Source organism: Rattus rattus, chromosome 13 (assembly GCF_011064425.1).
Source record: "Rattus rattus isolate New Zealand chromosome 13, Rrattus_CSIRO_v1, whole genome shotgun sequence".
Lineage (NCBI taxonomy): Eukaryota > Metazoa > Chordata > Mammalia > Rodentia > Muridae > Rattus > Rattus rattus.
This window is the reverse complement of record NC_046166.1, coordinates 5,111,243-5,134,744: the sequence shown is the minus strand read 5'-3', so window position 1 is coordinate 5,134,744 and position 23,502 is coordinate 5,111,243. Positions and strand designations below refer to the sequence as shown.

The following is a 23,502-nucleotide window of genomic DNA, read 5'->3' as shown; positions in this document are numbered from 1 at the left end:
TTTAAAAAAAAACGCTTTGTCAGTCATATTAAATTAAAACATCAACATAAATAAATAAATAAATAAATAAATAAATAAATAAATAAATAAAGCAAGCAAGCTAAGACAGGCTATCAGCTCAGTGATCTCCTACCTTATTTCTGAGGAGTAGTAGTTGTAAAAGCCTCAAGGCAAATCACAGTATTATAATTTCTAGGTTTGGTTTTCTTGACCCATGGCCTCTCACTTCTACATTATAACTCACAGTTTATCACAATCCAGGTTAACTAGTCCCCTCAAACCTATACAGGGACCCTAATAAACGCAAGTCATTGTATAAGGTAAGTACATTGTAACGGATTCTTGCCTTTCTAAAATGTACTGCTCACTTGTAATTCTGGAACCCAACACGGAACAAGAACAATGGAGTGCACTTGGAGGTGTGCACTTGGAGTGTGTACTTGGAGTTGTGCCTGTCAGGCTTAAGGATTGATTCTGTCATGTCCTTCACCAGTATGTCCACGTACTCACTGAGTCTCGTGACCTGCTGTTTTCTCATCGGAGTAAGTGGATTCAATTATGTTAGCCCTAAGCAGGGAAATAGTGTAGAGTCCTAGCACATTATCTTCACTGTGACCTTGTTGGGGTGAGTGCATGCAGTGTATTTGTGTGTATAGGTACACACATGGAGGCCAGAAATCGCCTTTGGCTGTGTTCTTTGATGGTTGTCTTATTTTCTGAGACAGGTTCTCTCAGTGAGTCTGGAGATTACCAGTTAGGTCAGACTGGCTAGCCAGTGTGCTCCAGGGATGTGCTTGTGGGTTTCCCTCTGTACTGGGATTCCATACCTGCACCACTGTGCACAGATATTAGGGGAGTACTGGGGATTTGAACTCAGGTCCCCATACTTGTTGTAGGGATTTTTCTGTGTAAGCCATTTCCCCAGTTCCCTTAGCATAACGTTCAATAATATTAGCATTGTTTGAACAACACAGAACTTATTGTGTGTGGAGAATGAAGTAACGTGCTTCTAGATCTTTATTTCTGCTCTAAAGTACCCGAGCTAATGAACTAAGAAAGAGGAAAAGTTTTTTGACTCACAGTAGGAACGTTTCAATCCGCGGTTGACTGGCCATTGCTTCTGAGCCCATGTTGAGGCAGAAAGTAATGATAGGAGCGTGTGACAGAAGAAGCCTCTTATGTCATGGTGACAAGGAAGGGCAGAGAAGGAGAAGAGACACAGGTCCCCTTCCCATTTCAAGTCTGTGTTCCCAGCCACCCGGTTTCCTCCTGCTGGGTCCACTTCTTAAAAGTTGCACTTTCTGCTTGTACGGCAGTTTGGACACACACCTTTAACGCTCTGGTCTTTGGGGTGCAAAGAAGTAAATTACAGCACCCCGTGTGTCTGGAAGAGCTTGCTCTTTCCCATTCACTCCCCTTTATAATCTGTAGCACCTTCGGCTCCTTGGCGCCTCACCACAGGTACTCTAGTGGTAACAGCATCTGTTGAGCTACCATTATTTTTTTCTTCATCTTCTTTTTTTTATCAGAGAGGAAGTCTGATGTGTAAGACAGTAATTAGTGATAAAAACCATATTAGTATAATTTGTTACCTTAGCGACTATAAAGAGGCATTATGTTCTTCTGTGATGTACGTCCTGTGGCCCTGATTGTCTCTTTCTCTAATTAACAACTTGTGAGTAACATAAAGTAATTCACCAGAGCAACTGGACCACAAGGATATTACGTACTAGAACATTCTAAATTGCAGTAGTCATCGTGATAATGAGGCCACAGATCCAGTATCTATCTTTTAATTGCTTCTTAGCTCCTCTAAGTGGGAATGGCAAAGTTAGCATGGTATGGGAACAAGGACTGATTTATTTCTTAAATTATACTTTGTGAAGAAACCTTTTCTTAATATATTGGAAATTGTCTGAGTCACTTTGAAGAAGAACTTAGCTAGATAATGTTAAATACAGGTCACTATTATTAATATGCAATGCTATATTCATAGATTTGCTTTATAGTTGGGGAGTTCAACTTCTCACAGACAGTGCCTTGTTGCCAAAGCCCAATCTTATCCTTCCATAACATGCTACTCATTAGAGATTCGAATCCATGGCTAGACCAAGGAAGTCTATTTGCTGGCCTGTGAAGCAGCTCATTATAGGACGGTTAGTTGTGTAAATTGGTTTTCTGATTTGTGCGCAGAGGCTATGTGCTGTGTATCAGCTGTTGAAGTTCTTCAACGCAATTCATTCGATTGTTCCAAGAGATGATTTTATTTATATTTGGCTATTTTCTCAGAAAGTACTTATAAAAATCCCTTTGTATAGGCTAGTAAGGTGGCTCATTGGGTAAAGGTGCTTTCCACCAAAAGTGACAACTTGAGTTCAATCCTGGGGACCCACATGGTAATGGCAATAAATGACTTCCACAATTTGTTCTCTAGCCCCTCCATGTGTAGTGGGTATACTCCTGTGCTCATTCACTTGTTAGTGCTCTCTCTCTCTCTCTCTCTCTCTCTCTCTCTCTCTCTCTCTCTCTCTCTCACACACACACACACACACACACACACATGGGTGGGGGGAGGGGGAGAGAGGAGGAGGGAGGGGGGAGGGAGTAATACACACATGTACACACATCTCAAAAATGCAATACAATTTTTCATAATGTAACTAGTAGAGAACTTTTGGGATCTAAGCCAGTTGAGCAGTTATGTACCCTCATATGATACCCACCTATCAGATGCGTGGGGTCCAAAAGCTTTCTTCGTGCAACTTGATCCCATTGTCCAGCCCCCTCCATACAACATACTACCTATTCTCCTTTCTTAGGTTTAGAAAGTTGGATAAAAATTGTGATAAAATGAAGGCAGTCTTAGAACAGAGAGGCATAAACACAGAAATGTCCTATTTCTTTTTGTTCTTTTGCTCTGTGATGATTCTGAAAAGAGGAAGGTCCTTTTGTGAGCAAAATATTAACAGCCCCAAACAGCAGTGGGGCATCTTGACCCCTGGATAATGACTGTGAGGCACTCAGTCACCTATCGTTCATAGCATTTCCTGGAAAAGAATTTAATAAGGTGATTTGAGTCAGATGCTTTTGCTTGAAGTATGGCTGACAAGTTTGATTAAAAACTGTACTAAGGAGAATTAGGGGCTCTTACTGAAAGCAGGGAGAAGAGTTGCTACACAGACTGAAGTAACCTTTGTCACATCAACCTTTTCTTCCACCTCAGTAGGATTTTCTCCTCAGATGTCAATCATGTCCTTTCCTCCTAAATCAAGGCATGAGTTTACTTTTCAGATAACCTTACCTACACTTTGATCAGAAGAGAAAAGCTTCACTTACAAACATAGGCGCAACATATCTCACAGTGGCATATACCTAAGTCCTTCACGGATACTTCTGCTCAGATAGGCAGCATGAAAGATGATTGTGTCAAAATGTGTGTGTGTGTGTGTGTGTGTGTGTGTGTGTGTGTGCTGTCTGTTTGTCTGTCTGTTCAGGTGTTCACTTGTGTATGAGTAGGTGAAAGACAGAGGTTGATACTGGGTGATTTGAGAGTGGTAGAAGCCCCTGGAGGATTGGATACAGAGCTGGCCTACTTGCTTAGTCTTCTTAGTTTATCTGTTTGCTAGGATGAGAATGGAAGATCCAAATGGGGGTTGAGGGTCCATGTGAGAGGGATGGTGCTGACCTAGGCCAGTTTTGCAGGACAGTTAATCAACAGTGTCATCTTGACCTGATGTAGGATTATTAGTAAGGTGCATCTTCTGTAGAGAACATTAATGGCAGGAAATGGGAACTTGCTTTGAATACGGCTGGGACTTGCTTCAGTTGTGGCTAGCACCATCCTGTGCACTAGGCACCTAGGACAATAAAAGTGGGGGAAGGAGAAGGCTAGCCTGACTCTGGTTTCCCCTCTCCCTCCTTCTTGCCTGCCATATAGAAACCCCTCTGTTAGGTTTTTTGGCAATGTCTTACCCAACTGCATAATAGGACTAAGCTACCATAAATGGAACCACAAAACAGAGAAAGTCTTTCATTGTCAGTAATGGAAAAGACCCAATATATACCTTGTATTCTCCATGCCCTCCCCTTTGCTCATCCATCAGCTCTACCAGCACAATGATTGTCTCAACCTGTTTAAGCCTCAGTAGTTAGTGACTTCGGAAATGACCACTGTACAACCATGTTTGAGCCACAATAAAGGCAGCAATTTATATTTGAACCCAACACCATGATCTGGGTACACAATGCCTTTTATTTTCTTTCTTCATTTACTGCTCAAGTTATCTCCATTATAACAGGGGTGGTCGCTAACTCATTCAATAGGTAGGGTAGCAGAATTTGTGACATAGCAACAGAGCTAGGATTTGAATTCACAACATTGGAGTAAAACATTCCACCTTGAGGGTCTCAAGATTGAATGCTAAGTAACCGGCAGAAGGCAGCAGCCCAAGGCCTGTCTAAGCAGCTGGTTAAGGAGGCCATTAATAGTCGGACATGAGTGCTCTCAGGCTGTAGATTCCAGATGGCGGAATAGGGATATTCATTATCTGCTCTCTTAAAGGAACTCTGACACTTGGGGAATTATAAGTGAGTTAATGTAATGTTAATACTCAGAGATATCCTGAAACAGATCATTTACAAATCAATTTTCACCCATGAAGAGAAAATGAGACTGTCGAGCAGCAACCAAATGGTGCTAGACCTTTGAGAGAAGCTGGGCTTAGAAGCTATATGTGTCACTTACACACAGGCTCGGCATGCCTGGAGAATTGGATGCTGGCTCGGTTCATTTGGGACTAATCTTCCTATTAATTTTTATTTTCTAATCTACGTTATAAAAAGCTGGCTATCCTCCCAGAGCTAGAAAGGAATGGAAAACAAGCGGGAGAGGGGAGAACCCAAACACCCGAGAGCTGCCTGTTGGCACAGTGCCCACCGCTCCTGTACATTGTATTCCTTCCTATCCCATCTTCAGAAAGATTGGAAGGAGCATCACCCACTCAGCTCTATGGAAAATGAAGTCCTGAGTCTGTCAGTGTGCCTTAGAAAGCAAACATGGTGCCTCCCTGGGCACTCAGTTCCTAAGCTCTGGTTCTTAGGGCCAGATAGGCTCACAGCATGAAATCCACGCCTGAGGAAGTCTGCAGAGGAATCAGGAAGCTCAGGGATCCGTGCTAGCTGGTTAGAAATAGGGAAATGTCTCTCTGAGTTTTCTGCTGCTCATGCCTATGGGACCTTGGGTATGTGCTTTATGGTAGGAAAGTCAGGAGGGCTTTCAGGAAGGTGAGGTGCTTTAGACCTTCAGGTAACTATGTCTACCAGTCCTAAGGGTATCAGCCTTCAAAACATATCCTTTAGGGATTACCAGTGTTGTGAATACCATAAAGGAAAGGAAGAAGCAAGATAGCTCACTGAGAAGGGCTTCCTGCCTTGCAGGTGGGTAGAGCTTGTTACCATGGATACCCATTGTCAAGTCCTTACCTCTCATAGCTCTCCTGGGTGATCTGATAGCAGCTTGGCACAAGGCCATGAAGAAAGTCACAGTTATCCCATATTACAGATGAGAAGATTGACTCAAACCTAGGCAATGTATAAACAGCCAATTATCCTGTACATGACTATCCTGTCATTCCATGTGTCTGTCTGTCTCTTTACTTTCTCTGGAGAGGCCTGGCCTATGGTCACTTACTGAAAAAGAACTGGGTGTGTTCAGGATCTCTCCTCCAAGCGAGGCTTCATGATTTGCACATGTCAGGTTCAGAGGTGAGTCAGGATGGAGTGATGGATGGCCCTCTCTTGGGGGGGGGTTACAGGAGACTGTGTCTGTGGCATGCACACACAGGAAGCAACCAAGAGATTTTCAAAGCAGAATAGAATCGCCAGGGCAAACTATGTACGCCATATGTTTGCTGCCCACAAAGCAGATGCTTGAGTAGTGTCTTGAGGTTCTGTTTTGTGACTTACAGAGCAGGAAGAAGTAGCAGCCACCATCCCAAAGCACTGTGGTTCAGCCTGGGCTGCATCCTGGCTCTCTCGGGAGGGCCGAAAGAATCCCAGTGCTTGGACCCTGTCCAGGAACACAATTTAATTGTGCTGAGGTTTCAGCCCGTGTGGAGATGTACTGCCTTGGGATATCTTGCTGGGGGAGAGTAAGTTCCTGTCACACAGAAAGAACAAAGAAGGGATCTAGACAGGGCACAGGAAAATGAGGGTTTGCAGGCTGTCCTCTGCCAGCTGCTTGCTTGTGTAAATAAAGTTTTATTGGAATACAGTCACACCCCTTTGTTTATGCCTTGCACTTGGCTGCCTTCACTAAAATAGCCAAATTGTATGTTGCAACATAGACTGTTTGGTCTGCAAAACCTAAAATATTTACTCTCTAGTTTGCCAGCCCCTAAACTAGGGAGTGATGAGTTTCAAGGCTGTGGGTGGCAGGAAAAGGCTGGGCTGTCTTTCAGAGGAGGACTGAGTTTCCCCTGGTTGAGATGCTGTCTCAGAAGCATCAGTTGCAAGCAGCCTTTCCATCAGAGAGGGCGCACAAACAGAACCTTCCCACATCCCACTAGTCAGACCTGCAGCATCTACAGCTGGACCTGGACAACACCCTATCGCGACTGAACGTAACCATGCTCTGTGTCAGTGACATTTCAGAGGAGGACCTCTACAGGCCACAGGAGTAGACAACTGGACCTCAGTTCTCTTCCTCTGATGGCAACAATACAGAGCATCACCATCTTCAGTCATCTCATCCCTTCTCTCTGAAACCCACAGCATCCAGAACAGTGGTGGATGCCATGACATGATGGGTCTAGCCACCTTGCTACCCTGTCTTCCGTCCACATGGATCCTTCTGAGTAGCTTCCCTGGCATCCTGGGGATGCACAAAACTGACAGAAGAACAGTGCCTGTGCAGTACAGGAGATACCTGCTAACCAAGTGGATGCTGAAGCTGTCACTAGTCTGTCAGCCACCAAGTTACCCTTGATGTCACTGTGCTGGAGCTGGGAATGCCATGGTATATGGACATCGACACAGCTCTAATAGCATGGAACTGATGCCATGAGGACTTGTGTACTGATTAAAAGATAGCATATGCTCGAGTGCACACACACGTGCACACATGCACACATGCACACACACACATGTAATGCGAGCTCTGGGATGCATAGATGAGTAGTAGCATGCTAGACAGATCTGAAGAAGGTTTCACTTGACACATTGCCTAACCACAGCCCAGTTTAATGTATGCATTATTCATTCTTCAATGAGTTGAAGGCTCTGAGAGGCTTTGCAGGGAATGACCCTAGTTAAACTCAATGAGGGGCCAGAGTGATGGCTCCACATGTCAGCGATTGCAATGGCTGAGTTGGATCTCTGATACCCACAGTGGTTCTCAAACTCCCTGGTGCTGCCACCCCTTAATACAGTTCTTCGTGTTGTGGTGAGCCCAACAAAATAACTTTATTTCTGTTGCTACTTCATAACTGTAATTTTGCTACTGTGATGAATTGCATCCCAGCTCTTTGAGGAATAATTCTTCTTATGATAAGGAAGCCTTCTCAAAATCAATACAAATGGATACGTGGGCTTGGGCAGGACAAGCTCGGCACACAGTTGTCCTTGATAAAAGATCATTCCCTGGTGAGCAAAGCGGTCACATTTCCATCCTCACTTGCTTTTCATCTTGAATTGTGAGATTAACCCAATTACATGGCAGTTTCGAAGCTGCCTCCAGGATGTGTGGGCCACATCTGTGCTCCCATTTAGGGGTCAGGCCATAGCTTTGTTTTGGGGAGTGGAACTATCAGTCCCATGGGAGTAGGGAGGTAAGAGTTTAAGTTTGAGAAGGCGTGGCAGTCTATGAGGCATGAGGGTCTATGGGAGATGCCTAGAAAGCAGAGTCCTCATAAGAAGCCCCACGACCCTGCTGTTTAAGGCATTTCCATCAGGAGAAAGATGTGACTTTAATGGTACTTATCAAGTAAACTATGCTTTAAAGAAAAGAAGGGGTTATTAATTTAAATTCTGGCCTATAGAGTTTATGAACCAGAGAATAGAAGATGGCTCCTTGGATAAGGCTCTTGCCATGTAAGCACAAGGAGCAGAATTCAAGTCCACAGATTGTGTGTAAGAGCCATGCAGATGCGATAGCTTACCTGCAATCCCAGCACTCCTGAGGCTGAGATCATTGGGGTTTAAATCTCAGCTCCATCCAGACAGACCACACCACGCCAACATGGTTCCATGTGGAAAGGTTTAATGAGAGAAGAGTAGAAGAGAGGAATAAAGGCTGGCCATGAGCACATGGAGGGAGTGGGGGAAGGGAATGGGGAGAGAAGGGACAGAAGGGAGGAGGGCAAGAGAGCAGAGAAGAAGAGCAGAGAGTAAAGAGGGGGCAAGCAGCCCCTTATGTAGTGTCAGCCACAGCTGTGTGTTACCAGGTAACTGTGGGGTGGAGCATACCTGGCTGTTGCCAGGTAACTGTGGGGGTGGAGCTTAGACAGAATGCCAACAGAGATGTGAGTTCTCCAGGGCAACCAAGAAAGCTAGACTAATAAAACCCGCAAGCTTTGGGTTCATAGAGATCTGGCTTTAGTAAATAAAGTAGAGAATGATCAAGAGAGACAGCTGATGCCAACCTCTAGCCCCCACCTAAATGTACAATCATGTGGCCACATGCATGAAAATTAAGTTTCTGGATCTAATATTTTAAAAATAATTAAAAGACTTTGTGGCTATAGTTTCGAGGTATCCATTCCATTCATTCCTATTTAGTGAAACGAAGGTTTTGTTTTTGTTTTGTTTCGTTTGTTTGCTTTTGTTTTGAATCCAATGAATACTGAGACAGGAATACGCCTGTGTGGCCCACACTATAGAAAAGGAAGAATTCCTAAAAACCCCAACTCTGCCTAACAATTACACAGTAAGCTTGCCAGCTCTAGAACTTTCAGTGAGTGGAATGTCATGTGTGTACCCGTAATGCACCTGAGCTTTATCCGTGTTCTCATTGTATCAGTAATTTGCTTTCAAATCGTAACCCATCCCATCGCATGACCCTATCAAAGATTCATTCATCCCTTCATCCCTTGGGGTATCCTGGTTCTTTCTATTTGGGGGCTGCTATGAAAGGGGGTTTTGTGGGGATTCACACAAGTATTTTTCTTGTGGGTGTATGTTCTCATTTCCCTAAGGCTGGAACTGCTGGGTCATAGGGTGGTATATGTTTTACTTTGTGAAAAGGCACAAAACATTTCCCCCAAATATTCATGGCATTTTATATTCCCACAAGCACTACATAAGATTCCCGGTTACTGTATATCAGAGGCAGCGTTCTAATGTCAGAGTTCTTTATTTTAGCTCTCCCTTGGGTATAAAATGCCACGTGATGGGGGATTTTATTTCTCACTTCCCTCATGGCTAATGATGTTGAACATATTTTAGCCTGCACATTGGCTGTTTATATGCCTTCCTTTATAACATGCGCCCACATCGTGACTGGAATTTTAAATGGCTCATGTGAGTGCAGTACGTATTGTTGGTGCAAGTCCCGGGTGAGGCTTCTGAACAACTCTTCTCAGCAGTGGCTTCCTTGCCTATTTTATAATGGTGATTTAATTAATAGAGATTTCGAATTTTTACAAAATCTCCTAAATTATTTTTGATTAGTGCTTCTGCATCAGCGCCTAACAGAAGGCATATAGATTTAATTTAATATGTGTTAGAGTGGCCTCCTAAGAGGCTCTAATCATTGAGAAATGACTAGGCCACAGTGGCTGTGAGCTAATCAGTATTAACTCGATGATTGGTGTGTAATTTGCTGTCATTATTGGGAGAGGGGGAAATGGGAGATGGGTTTCAAGTGGAGGAAGTAGGCCGTCAAAGTCATTGATGAGATGCCTTACAGACTAGATTGTCACCAGTCTCTTTCTGTGTATCTCCTTGCAGACAGGAGAGGAACAATTTATTTATACCAAACTCTCATGGCACAGTGCTCTTTCTTCAGTCAGAAAACAGTGGGACATGGACTGAACGAAGCCTCTGAGAGCTGCAGACAAATACCCTGAAGCTATCAGAGCAATAGAGCATGCCTTACATACTACATTTATGGAGGAAGGCTTGGGATGTTGCTTTTCTCCCCTTCGTCTTTGTTATAATGTACGGTGTTTGGGAAAACCCAATGTCTATGCTTCAGATCGACCTCACTGACAACCGTAGGACACTTGTTAGCCAGGGAGTTGTATGAATGTCAATCGGGTTAAGTTGCTAGGTAATATTGTTACAAGACCAACCCCAATACAGATCAATGTAAGGCCTGGCACTGGGTCTCTATTAGTGTTCCCAGTGACAGAGCAACTCCTCAACCAGAACATCTAAGTGCACCCAGGGATTGCCCTGGGTCAGAACCCAGGGTACCTTGCACTTAGTGCCCCCAGGACTCTCTCTGATGTCCAGCCATCTGATCGACGATTTCATTTGGTGTCTTTTCACTGTAATAAATCTTCTCAAGGATTAGGCTTCTTCTGCTTTCATTGATTCCCTCTTTCACTGATTTCTGTTCTGCAAATTAAAAGAAAAGAATCTCATTTGAATCTTCCTTACTTTAGCTTGGATGTGCTCATCACTCGGCCTCCTGGAATAGATGCTTAGGTCATTGCTTCTAGGTCTTGATTTCTTTTTTTAGTGTGTGTTTTCAGTGCTATGATTCCCATATTAACTGTCACATGTGCTTTGTTCACGTACATTATCATTTTCTTAATGTTTTAAAAATTGTCCAAAGGATTTTTTTTTCTTTGGTGGGGTCTGTGTGTGTCATTTAGAAGCATTTAGAAGCGTATTGTTTAATCCCTAAATGTTTGGGAATCTTTCAGCTGTCTGCTTTCTGTTTTGTTTGTTTGTCTGCCTCTGTTTTGTTTTGTATTTCAAGAAGTTTTATATTTGTATTTCAAGCCTTTAAACTTGGAAAGCATATATTATGGCTTGAATTCTAGTCTATCCTGGTGAATGTTTGCAGCAAACACCCTCATCTGGGAGGCAAGCAAATATCTTGTGTTTTTTTGTGGATGATACATCTATTATACAAACGCCAATTCAATTCCATTCCTGCTGTTGTTCACTTCTTCTGTATTGTTCTGTGGGCTTTGCAGGTGAAGCCCAGTAATAGCTGACAAAGCCCTGACGAGTGTAGCATAGTGGACGGTTTATCTGTTTCTCCTTATTGTTCCACTGGCCTTTGATGTGTGTACTTCAATCGCCTGTTGTGAGTTGAGTACATATTGAGCACATTGTTGCATCTTCTCTGAGTGTTTCCTTCCTCATGATTAACTTGTACCTCCATGGTGTCCTTTTCTCTGTTTGGTTTTCTTTCTCTTGAGTCTTCCTAGTCTGAAGTTAATGTAGCAACTCTAGCCTCTTTCTCACGGGGGCTTTCATGGTGTATTTCTCTTTCCTATCACTTCTAAAATACCCCTGTCCTTACGCTTGAAGTGGATTTCTGTAGGATAAAATCTAGTGAGTCCTGCTTTAGTCCACCATGCTAATTTCGTTCTTTTGGGTGGGTATTGACCTCTCCTGTGTTTATAGCTGCATTGTTTTTATTGTGCTCATTCCTAATTTTATGTTTCTCTTTATCTACCTTCTCTAGTTTAACTGAGTATCTCATATGAATTAGTTTTCTCTCTTGGCTTATGTTATATTTTACTTTTAAATCATTCTGGTAGTTTCCCTAGAGTTTATAACATGATTTTAAAGCTTTCGATTTTAGTTGTGAAGCTTCAGTTTTAAAAAGTACAATATTTCTTTATTTCTTGATAATTTCATGCAATGTATTCCGATCATACTCACCCATGTGTCTCCCAGCTCCTCCCAGCTCTTCCCACCACATCTCCCTTTTAACTTTGTATTTTTTTCTTTATTTTTTTACTGCCCAATTAGTGCTGCTTATACATGTATGAAAATGTTCAATTTGAAATTTGAGGCCCCTTTAAAGAACATTATACTACTCTATCAGAAGTAAAAATACCCCATGTGTGAGTAGCTTAGTGCATTTGTAACCCTGTAAAAGAATATCTGGGACTGGGTGATTAGTAGAAACAGAAATGTATTTTCCCCATGTTTTGGAGGTCAGACAGCCAAATGAAAGGTGCCAGTGTGTTTGGTGTTGTGCGACATCTGCTCTCTTTTTCCAAGATGAGGCTATAGCTGCTGTCAGAGAGAAAGACTGTTTTCATGTGGCAGGGCAGAATAGCAAGTGGAATGAGCTCCCCTATCAAACCCTTCTATCTGGGTACCAAAATTCAATAGTGGGTGAGGGGAGGGCAGAGAGGGACCTTCATGACACAGATATTTGTTATTCTCATCACACTGATCATAACTGAATTTTGTGTAGGCAACATCTTCAAACCATAGCACAGAGCATCCTCCACTCCTTCCCCAAACTCTCCTGCTCTCTCACAGCTGAAGCAATTCCTTCTCCGAGTCCACAAACCATTATCCTCCAATAACTTGTTGCAACCATTGCTTTGAACAAGCTTTTACATGTTAGATCAGTTAAGATGTACAGAGAACAAGTTGTGTCTTCATTTGTTCTTTATGTGACCCATACTTTCTGCTCTGTACCCTTTACTTTTCATTCCATGAAAAGCCTTGGACTTTTTGCAAGGCAGGTGTACTAATGACAAGTCCCTGTCCACTTCCATGTGACCTGGTCTCCCCATTTCCTGTTCGCTTGTGAAGGATAAGTGTGTTTGGATACATAATTCCACCTTGATGGGTTTGAGTTTCTTTAGATACTTTAAACAGTATACTCTGGTTGCCTCTTGCTTTCATGGTTTATAAGAGAAGTGTGATATAATACAAACACGTCACATTTGCAATTGTTCCATAAATGTAGAATATTTTAGTCTACTTTCCTCCTTGGTTTCCAGGTAAAGAGATTTCCATTGACATGTCTTCAAGAACGCTGATTATTTCTTTAGCTGTGCACAGTCTCATTATCCATCAAAAGCTTTTCCCCAGTTGTTATGTTTCAGTGTTGGAATTTTCACATTTTATATGAATTCTGTTGACGAGCCATCCCACTGCTTCTGTGCTGCCCATCTGTTTTTTTTTCCCATTAGTGCCCTTATCATTATAATTATTTTACAATCCTGATCTGTAAATTCCAACCAAACATAGCCCTTGGGTGTCTTTGCATATTGTATAATAGGTAACCACACCACACATATTCTGGAGGTACGTGGATCCCCACTGTTTGAATGCCAGTCTGGTTATTAACATTATAAGTTTTGACAGGGTGCATACATACACTTTGTGTACTCGGTTTCCTCATTTGCAGAGTTCAAGATTCTCATAAGCATTTATCTCATGAAATTTGAGATTCTAAAGAGTTAACCCCTGTTAACTAAGAGTTAAGTCTCAGAATAGTTTCCACAACAAAGTCAGGATTCTATAGATGTGAAATGGTGATGATGAAGCCTTTTGTGGGAAGCACTAGTACCCTAATATCAGGGAGTCCTGTTCTTGGCTGCCCTCTCTGATGGAGATGCCTCCTCTAGATCTTCTCTCAGTTGATATTCCCATCTCACCCTGCCCCTTGGCAAGATTGCCATAACAGTCTTCCCTACATTCTATGTAAAAGATAATTCTGTATAAGCTAATAAACAAAAGAATAAATTCTGTAAAACAAATTCTATTCTTCCTCTTCTGCTACTAACCTTGTACTTCCTCCACCACCCACAACTGTAATGATCTACCATAGTGTATATTTTCTTATTTATTGATTTTTAAGCCACATTCAACTTAAATGAGGAAGCTACCTTAGGATGTGTTCTATCTTCAAGAATAAAATGTTTTTAAGCAATTTTCTGGGTATGAAGATAAAGGTTTTCTTCAAGAATATTGAATAACACCGAAAATATTCCTATAGTGCTGTGGCACCCATGCAAATGTAGCAAAGGCTTAAAGTCTGTCTCCAGGGTCAGATGGGCATCCCAACGGTAAGTGGCAGCACATTGTGTGTGCCCAGGTCTCAGTCCTCATCCCTAAACTCCTGGCCTCTAATGTCTTTCAACTTTCTCTTTCAGTATGAATACTTCAATGCCGTTCTGATCAACGAGAGAGACAAAGATGGGAACTTTTTGGAACTGGGAAAGGAGTTCATCTTAGCCCCCAATGACCATTTTAATAATTTGCCTGTGAACATCAGTCTGAGTGATGTCCAAGTGCCAACGAACATGTACAACAAAGGTGAGACACCCCCCAACCCCCGCTCCTGCTCCCATTAGAGGGTGAAGGGGTTAGGCACTGAGAAGCACACCCTTAGTACATCAACACATCAAGTTCTCAAGTATCTTCTGGGTGTGCTAACCACATGGCTGTTCTGTCTAGAGACTCTCGGCTGCTGTTTCCCTCCTTCGTTTTAATGTGCAGTGCAGGAATCAGCAGGCTTTTACTGTATGTATCTTTGGCCTCGCCTGCCTTGCAGTCAGTCTGTTACAACTGGTTAGCTATTTCCGTAAGTTGGGAGCATGGCTGTATTCTGTTAACATGTTTTCTGTAAAATCACCTCGCCAGACTAAACATGCTTACTAACCTAGTTTGTCCCTCCCTTTTCCTGCCTTCCTTCGTTGATGGTATTTAAGGGTTGGGAATTTTGGGGTTGCTATTGGATCAGCTGCAGGTGTTCTCTTTCCTTGAAGCATAGAGAAGTGTGGGCATAACAATGTTCTGTATGCCCAAGCTTGACTCCCTCAAATCCATTCTTCACATGGGCATTGAAGTTATTTGCCCAATCTTTCCATCAGTCCATTTGAATTGGTAATTCAGTGGCCAAGGACTGACATCTGGGTACACTGGCTGATCTCCTGGTTCACCTGCTTCTAGTGGTAATCCCAGATGTACCACCCCTTCTCTGGGGAGTACATTCCCTCTCTGTGATGGGAATAATAATTGTGTCCAAGCTGGCTATGGTGGCATACCCTTGTAATTCTATCACTTTGGAGGAGGAATAAGCAGGAATGTATCCTCCAGTTTAAGACCAGCCTGAGCTACAAAGTCAAGGGGATACAATGATGTGTGTGCGGCTCTATGCATGTGAGAGCCATGCTCGAAACTTACAGAAATAGATAAGCAGTTTCAGCAGAGGCTGCAAGGCAGGCAGAATGAATTTGGGAAATCACATACATATTAAATAAGTTGCTAAATTACTCTAAATCACTAGTAAGGGACTTGGTCAACAGTAAGCTCCCAATTCTGTGCCTCAAGGACATATTTTGGCCCTGGTCTTATGAGTGGACACTCAATGGTGCTCTTTCTTGGTTTGCCTGCTAATCTTCAGAGTCAGGGTAGGCTGCTCTCATTTCATTAACTATTTTGACCATTACTAGAATCCCAGAGTGAACTATCTAGAATTTGCAGTCTGTTGTGGAACTGGTGTGGTAATAGGATAACAGGAAGATAGCAAGGATCTCTGCAAAGTCGGAGGGCAGGAGAGCCAGGGGCACACACTTCCCTGCTCATATTGTCAGAGAATGAAAAGATATTCTTTCTCAATTCCCTTTTGGAAACTGATAGCAGTTTAAACTGCCTCAGAGGAGTTGTGGCTGGCCCCGTGTGGGCTTGCTAGGGCACAAAGAGAGCCTCACCTTGGTGTTCAGCATTGCCCAATAGGGATTAATCCTCCAAGATGGTGGTTAGCTGCTGAAGACTGAAATGAAACTGCCTTTTTGTACAATGTGGCCAATGGAAAAAGCCATTTCTAGCATTAAATATGTTCGGAAAAGAAGATGAAACATGAACATGATTTTATAGAGTCATTTCAGACATGGAACAATCCAGAATGATCTTTTAAAACATGACATTGACTTCAAGGTTGCTTGAACGGTTAGCACCATGACAGAGATGTAATTGTGTCTTGGGAGTAAAAGGCAACCTTGTACGTTTCGATGGTCTCGATCTGTAAAGAACCCACATTGTGGTCTCTCACAGAGGCTTTACACTTGCATCATGAAGATTGCCAGGCAGAGTCCTAACAGTCTGAGAGTTTGAGCTGTAGGAGTTTAATAATTAGATTTAAGTCATCCTTGGCAGTGCTCATGGGATCTGCCTGTCATTTCCTATCCAGGTTCAACTGTCACCCTGCCAGGCTGTGGGAAATGAGCCAGGGTCAGCCAGGGGCTATATCTTGTCTCAGCCAGGCAGGGAGTAACTGCCCATGGGGAAGGGGGAGAGAGAGAGAGAGAGAGAGAGGAGAGAGAGAGAGAGAGAGAGAGAGAGAGAGAGGAAGAAGAAGGGGAGGAGGAGGAAGGGGAGGTGAAGAAGGGGAGAAGGAGGAGGAGGGGGAGGTGGAGGAGGTGGAGGAGGAGGAGGACTTCAAGAAAATTCTTGACTCTAATTCAAACCAGCCCCCCAAAGTCTCTTTTCAAGCTGCAGAAATATATATCATGTTTAGAAGTCGCCAGCATAGATCTAGTTTCTGATGACATGTACACAAAACACATGCCCTGGGCGTGGTCACTGGCTCTGATGTCTCTGGGGTGCAAATCTTGCTTTCAGAAAAGGAAACCAGCCCAGGGTTCTTCTCCTCCGGCCGTTTGGACTCCATGAGCACACAGCAATGTTTGATCCTTCTTAGTTGCTTCTGTGTGCTTAGTTGTTGGGCGGAATTTCCAGCTGTAGATCAAAGCAGCAGATAACCCCCAAACTTCTCCCCTGTGCTTTCTGTCTCTGTGGTAACCAGGCCAATGCTTCCCCCTGTGGTTGAAGCTCTGTGTTTCTGTTGTCTCGGTACAGAAGATACTGCAGTTTCACAAGCCAAGACAGGAGTATGAGTCCCACAAGGGCTCAAAAGGGCTGGTTTTTCTCACCTCTTTATCCTTAGGCTTCTGATATAGCTGTCTTTATAAAATATACTTATCAGGTGGTTAGGAGCTGTGAGTCTCACTCTTAGAGATGAGAAAGGCTAGGCTGAGGCTGATAGAGCTGAAAGTTACACTTCCAGAACCGAAGCCCAGGGCAGCTGCTTTTGAGAGACCGCCAGTGGTCTGGCAGAGGACTGGACAAACCTACACTCTTGGTTGCATACCTTTGAGGCTTGTCCAGCCTTTGACATTGCAACACAAGGTAATTTACAAAACCCACACCCAGGAAATCCACAACTGACTTATAAAGGCAATCACAAATTAATTGCACAGTGTTTCAATACCTTACTGATATTTTGTGGGCTACATTCATAGGCATCTTGGAGCACATGAGGCTAGGGGTCACTGGTAGAGCACACCTTAAGCTGAAAGCATGTGAGACTTATATGCACATGCCTCATATAGAAGTATACATATCTGTACATGTTAGGTGTTATATGAGGAGTGGTGCACAATATGTGTGTGGTCCATGTATATGTGTGCATATGTGATTCTCCAAATTGACTCCATTGTTTCCATTTCTCTCTCCTGTCCACCCAGGTGATAATAGATAATTCCTATTAAGCCTGCCTTCCCAATCCCTGCTGCTCGAACTGTCTTCCCTTCAAAAGCAGCTCACATGCAGCCCTCTTTGCTCCTCTAGACCTTGGTAGCACACATGCTTTGCTCTAGGTAATATATGTGCCTTGCGATGCACGTGTTGCTTCTGTTCATTCATTCTGTCCTTGGACTTCTCTGAGGACAGGAAGCCAACAAAGTCAGTGCAGTGTCCCTTTGTCTTGAGTTTCCTCTCAAGTTATTTGCTGAGGTCTGCTGGCCTAGTCAGCCAGCACTATGGTTTTGCCTGGGTTTTGTAAGCAATAGAGACATACTCCAGCTGACTCAAATGCAGAAGAAACTGAAAAGGCATTGGGTGGCCCACAAACTTTCTACTAAAGAGAGAAGGCAGCTTAGAATAAGGCTGATTGGAGTAGGAGCTGCTGGGGGCTTTGAGAATCTGCCTTTGGGGAATCTTGTGTCATTATGGCTTATCCCACCACCATACCTGTTGCTACAAACAAGTGTGTGTCTCGTTTTCTTCAGCCATGAGTAGCATTGGATAAGTAATGACATGCCTGATGCTGATGAGGCTTCGTTAAACATTAAGCATAGGCAAGGGTGCCTGGCACACGGTGGCTATATAGTATGAATACTATGGCTTACACGCATGTGTCCCTCAAAACTCACAGTTAATACCTCATCACAATGGCGAATAGCATTAAAGAGTATGTCTTTTAGGAGTTCAGAAGTACCAAACTTTAAAACCAAGGAAGTTTCTATTCAAGACTGAGGAGTTGATTAAGGGAGGTTTGGGCTCCAGAAGCTTCTGGTACAGTCCAAGAAATAGGCCCTGGGTTCGGTCCCCAGCTCCAAAAAAAGAAAAAAAAATAAAAGAAATAGATTTGTAGAGTCTCAGAAGTCTGGTCAGGCCATGGGAGGATGGGAAAGCCATCAGAAACTCATGGAAGCTATGAGGCTAGGCATTATATAGTTGACAACTTAGCCAAGAAGAATTGAGCAGCGTACCCTGGGATCTACTCACTCTGAAGAAGACTGTGAAGGAAGAAGAATCTGGATTCTCCTTGGAGAGCATACAGGGAAGAGGAGTATGGATGGCTTGGGACAGGAGGGCTATGGTGGAGAGGCTAGGGCCTGGAGTCCCAATGCACAAGTATATTGGGAATGATGAGCTTATGAGGTGGGAACCCCAGTGCAATACCCTGGATATGGTGCCCTGACAAATTCTTGCTGCAAGGACCATATGAGGAAGAAGGCAACTAAAAGGAGGCTCACACTTAATCCATGTATAGACGAGGAGAAGGCACAGCAAGTCCCTAATTCTACTGCTTCTTCTCATTGCTGAGTCATGGAGGGGTTGGCAGAGGGGCACTACCCTAGCAGAGGTTGTGGGGATGTGTGAATTCCAAGATGTATCTTAGAATATGCATCAACTAGGCTTCCCAGACAAGTACCAATCAGGCCAAGAATAGACTGCCATGTCGTGCTATGCTTAGGGGACCTGCAAAATGGAAGTAGCTTCCAGAAGCTCCATCACCAGTGTTGCAGAGTTTGAGGAAGTAGTTCATCTGCTACAGTACAGGAGGTTCTTCTAGACAGCTCAGAGATGGTCTAATGAGGCAGACTCTGGTCTGCGCGCACGTACACACGCACACACACGCACACGCATCCACGTGCACACACACATACACACACATACACACACATACACACACACGCTCACACATTCACGTGCACACACACATACACACACATACACACACACACATACACACACACACACCACACACACATACACACACACACCACACACACATACACACACCACACACACACACATACACACACGCACGCACGTACACACACATGTGTGCACGTACACACATACGCACGCATGTGCACACGTGTGTGCGCAAGGCAGGAAGGCTCTCTGGTTTTACATCTGTCATGTGTCTCAACCTATTTTTCAAATGTTGAGTTTGATAAAATGCAAAATGCATTTTGCCAAGCACTTTCCCCCTTAATTACATGTGTATATTTTGAAGAAAATTTAATCCATATGTTTCTGATTTGTTTACACAGAAATCATTAAAATGTTGTTTATGAAGAGCCATTTGATGTGCAAGAAGCCTTCAAAAACCCTTTAAAAAGCTGTTTAAAGTTCCTTGCTTTTTTTTCCTTGAATATGTGGGTGGGAGCAAAGCAGGGGAAAGCGGGGGGGGGGATGTGCTAAGAGCAGGGGCTGACCTGGTAATGTTAGAAATCAATTCCAACTCTAATGGTTTGTTTTCTCCTTGGGACTCTGAACTGAGGCCTGTGGAGGTTTGACGTCTGCCTTCCTGTCTGTCTGCTGGGTCCTCTAGTATCTGCAAGTGAGGACTATAGAATCAGATACTGGGTCAGTATCAGAGACTGGAGACTAAAGCAAAGCTTTGCCTCTAAAGAAAATCAATCAAGACCCAGAAAGCAGTCCCTCTTCCCAGTCCAGTAGCTGCCCGGTTGCTATAATCCTTAGGAAGCCCCCGGGAACCCCTCTGACCAAACCTACGCTGTGAGTGAAGGCTTTCAAGTCCAAAGGATAACTCCTCCACACTTCTGACTTTATGCACATACGTATGGACATAGGGCGACATGTGTGTACACATCCACTTACACGTTTGCATTGTTTGGGGTAATGTTAGTGGCAGAAGGCTTTCACAGGGCCCTTTGTATGGCTTAGCACTACAGGCTTGCATTTGGCTTAGAGATTGTACATGAGTGGATAGATAGGAGTGCGGATGCACACATACATGTCAACTTCCCAGGGAGGCACATGGCCCCTACTGCTTCTTACTGTCCATACTGCATGGCCAGTATACAAGTGTGATTTCTCCTAGTGTCTCTGTGGCAGCAAGTCCTTGGATTATAGGCTGCAATGGGGATTGCCCTCTGCCAGGGAAATCTTTCCATCTCTTCTTTCTACAGATCTAAGGATACCACATGAGCCAAAACTTGGTGAGATCACTCTCGCTACCAGTTGTGACAGATAGAAAATGAGTTTATGTCCTTATCCAAGCCTTCTGTGACATTGTTCCTATATCACTATACACCAGCTACTGCCTTGTGCTATGGTAGGATTATTTCCATGATCACCAAGGAGGTTTCAGATGATGGTGGCATTTGACTGTCAGTACTGTTCATGAGTAGTGGTTTGGGGGACTAGGGAAAATTCTCAGGGCCTGTTTCCTGGTCTGCAAGGCTGAAGTCATTTGTAGAATTGGTGTAGGTGGAGTTGCAGCATTGGTGTAGGTGGAGTTGCAGCATTGGTGTAGTGGAGTTGCAGCATTGGTGTAGTGGAGTTGCAGCATTGGTGTAGTGGAGTTGCAGCATTGGTGTAGGTGGAGTTGCAACATTCTACATAGCGCCTACCACAGAAACACCTGGTATTTTTTGTTTGTTCATTTGTTTTAGAATTATTCCTTTTACTCTTGCCCAATAGTAACTCTATGTTATAATTAACCTTTTTTACAATATATTTTGATCATGTTTTAATCACATTTTCTGCAGATCCTCCCAGATCCTCCCCACTTTTATACTGACCCAACTTGATATTCTTTTTGACTCTTGTTTCAAAACATTAAAATAAATAAGAAACAAACAAACAAACAAATAAAAACAAAATAGGAAGAAATGAAAAGAAAAAACCCATAAAAACAGATAAAACATCAGTAAGGACACCCCCCTAAAAAAACAAAACAAAAACAAAACAAAAACCCAACAAAACAACAAAAACATCCAAAGCATCCAAATGAAACAAAAGATTCACAAAAAATACTGTTAAATACATTTTGTGTTGGTCAACTACTCTTGAGTGTGGAGCTTGCCCTAGAATGTTGATATACCCAATAACAGGGCATGGAAGAAAACTGATTTTGTTCCTTGCCAATGGGAATCAATTATAGATAATTTATTGGCTACAAGTGGGGCACAGATATCTATTTCCTCCTCTCAGCGCTGAACTCCCATGTAGCTTGAGTATGTGCAGGTGTTGGGTGTGCTTCCAAAGTCTCTGTGAGTTCATATGTGCACTAGTCCTGTTGTACATGGGAGACATTGTTTCCTAGGAGTCACCCATCCCCTTTGGCTCTTATACTCTTTCCACCTCCCCTTCCTTGCAGATCCCTGAGCCTCAGGGGGTTGGTTGGGGAAACAGAGTGATGAAGGCATCCCACTAAGAATGAGTACTCCAAAGTTTCTTGATCTCTGCACATTGTCCAGTTGTAGGCCTCTGTGCTAATTCCCATCCACGGCAAGAGGAAGCTTCTCTGATGTGGGCTGAGCGAGGCACTGGTCAATGGGTATAACATCATGTCATTAGAAGTCAATTTACTGCTATGCTCTTTAGCAAAAGTAATAGTATTAGATTTTCTCCCAGTCCCAAAGTCTGGCCACTTTAGCAATGTTAGGCATTGGTACCATTTCATGGAGTTGGCCTTAAATCCAATCCAAAACGTGGTTGCTGACTCTCATACCAGTTGTGTCACAATTACACCAGTATATCTTGTAGGCAGGTTGCTGGTGTAGGTCAAAGGGTTTGTAGCTGGTTGATATTGATGATAACCATTTTTTCTTCGGGCAGCTAGTCAGAGGGTATGATGCTTTTTCGAGTCGACATTCCAATCTAGACTACAGGTACCAGAAGAAGGCACATGCTCCTACATTACCCTGTCCAAAGCTGAAGAGGATGCTCACCTCCAAGCACAGACGGAGCTTTCTGTCATCACTTTTGGAAGGTTAAAGTATAAACACTTGTGAAGTGTGAGTCTAGACCACTGCCCTTTTTAACAAGGTAAAATTTCAACCATGCCTTGTATTCCATGATTCCAATCTTCCTAAATAGCCTTTACTTCTGGTCCTCATCTATCTGGGTTGCTTTCTCCCTTCCCTTTGACTTGGGACAGAACGATCCTTTGCTAGGAGCCTAGCCTCACAGTTACTTCTTTGCCTATGGCCCTTGCCTTTTCCCCAGTGTCACCCTCTGGCCCCTCATCTATATGCCCCAAGAGTTCTGAGCCCTTCTCTCTCCTTTTCTCTGCATCCCTTATATTCATGTTCTTTTACATGAGCATCATTCCCTGAACTTGAGGTATAGAGCTGTCCCTTCATCTCTTTGGAGATGTATCCAAGGCCCCTGCCCACAGATATAACTGGATGAAACAGAATCCTCCTGTGTAGTCCTCTGGTATTCTGCCTGTTTGTTGGTCCTCTGTGCCCTCTGTGTGTGAGGTTTACTTTTCCTTGACTGTTTAGGAAGCCAGCAGTGTGTAAGTGTGTGCCCAGTGCTGTGGTACTGCTCTGTTCTTTGGTTCATTTTCATAGTCTCCCTCTTTGGGAAATATGGAAATCAAATATAGTTTTGCTGCTGGATGAAAGCCAGGCCTAGGCTAGAGAAACTCTTAAGAAGAGGTCAGGGTAGGGAAGAATCATGGCCCTACCAGAAAAATGATTGACAGTGTTTTTGTCCTTTCTCCTGTCCTGACCCAGGCATTCATGAAACATGACAGTAACTGTAGAGAGCAATTGATTTATTTTACTTCTTAAAATATGAGTTAAAACTCAAAGTTACTGCGTGATAACCACATTCTTGGGCACTTGCCATGTCAACTGTTTTGAATTGGAAGAGAGAAATGGAGATTTCTTTAATGTCCTGGAAATGGCAGCTGTGGGTGTTCCAGCCGTGGCAATGGGTGGGAAAGCAGATAAAGAATCCCCTCCCCAGTTCAGTTCAATGTGTTACCACATTAGCCCCTGTGTGCACAACAGAGGGACTGCTCTGCTAAGGGAATAACGGGTTGGCTTCAGATTTAAGAAGCAGTGGAAAGAGGCAGGAAGTCCTTGGGATGCGCTCCAAGCTTTCTTGGTAGTGATGCACACAGTGCTCAGCTCTGGGGCTTGCACTCGGCCTGTGAGTATGTGTGATATTCCCTCCCTGTGACTCAGGGCACCATTCTCAGAGGGCTCAGCCCCTAATCTTGCTTGTACGTGCAAT

At 43.5% G+C, this 23,502-nt stretch overlaps 1 protein-coding gene across 1 annotated transcript in view; it reads left to right on the top strand.

Annotated features, from left to right (window-relative positions):
• The window catches only part of Cacna2d3 (calcium voltage-gated channel auxiliary subunit alpha2delta 3), an 804,703-nt gene that overhangs the window by 305,191 nt on the left and 476,010 nt on the right, over positions 1 to 23,502 (top strand). The window contains exon 5 of the mRNA XM_032919383.1: positions 14,082 to 14,244. Within this exon, the coding sequence (XP_032775274.1) occupies positions 14,082 to 14,244 (163 nt within the window). The remainder of the gene's footprint in view (positions 1 to 14,081; positions 14,245 to 23,502) is intronic.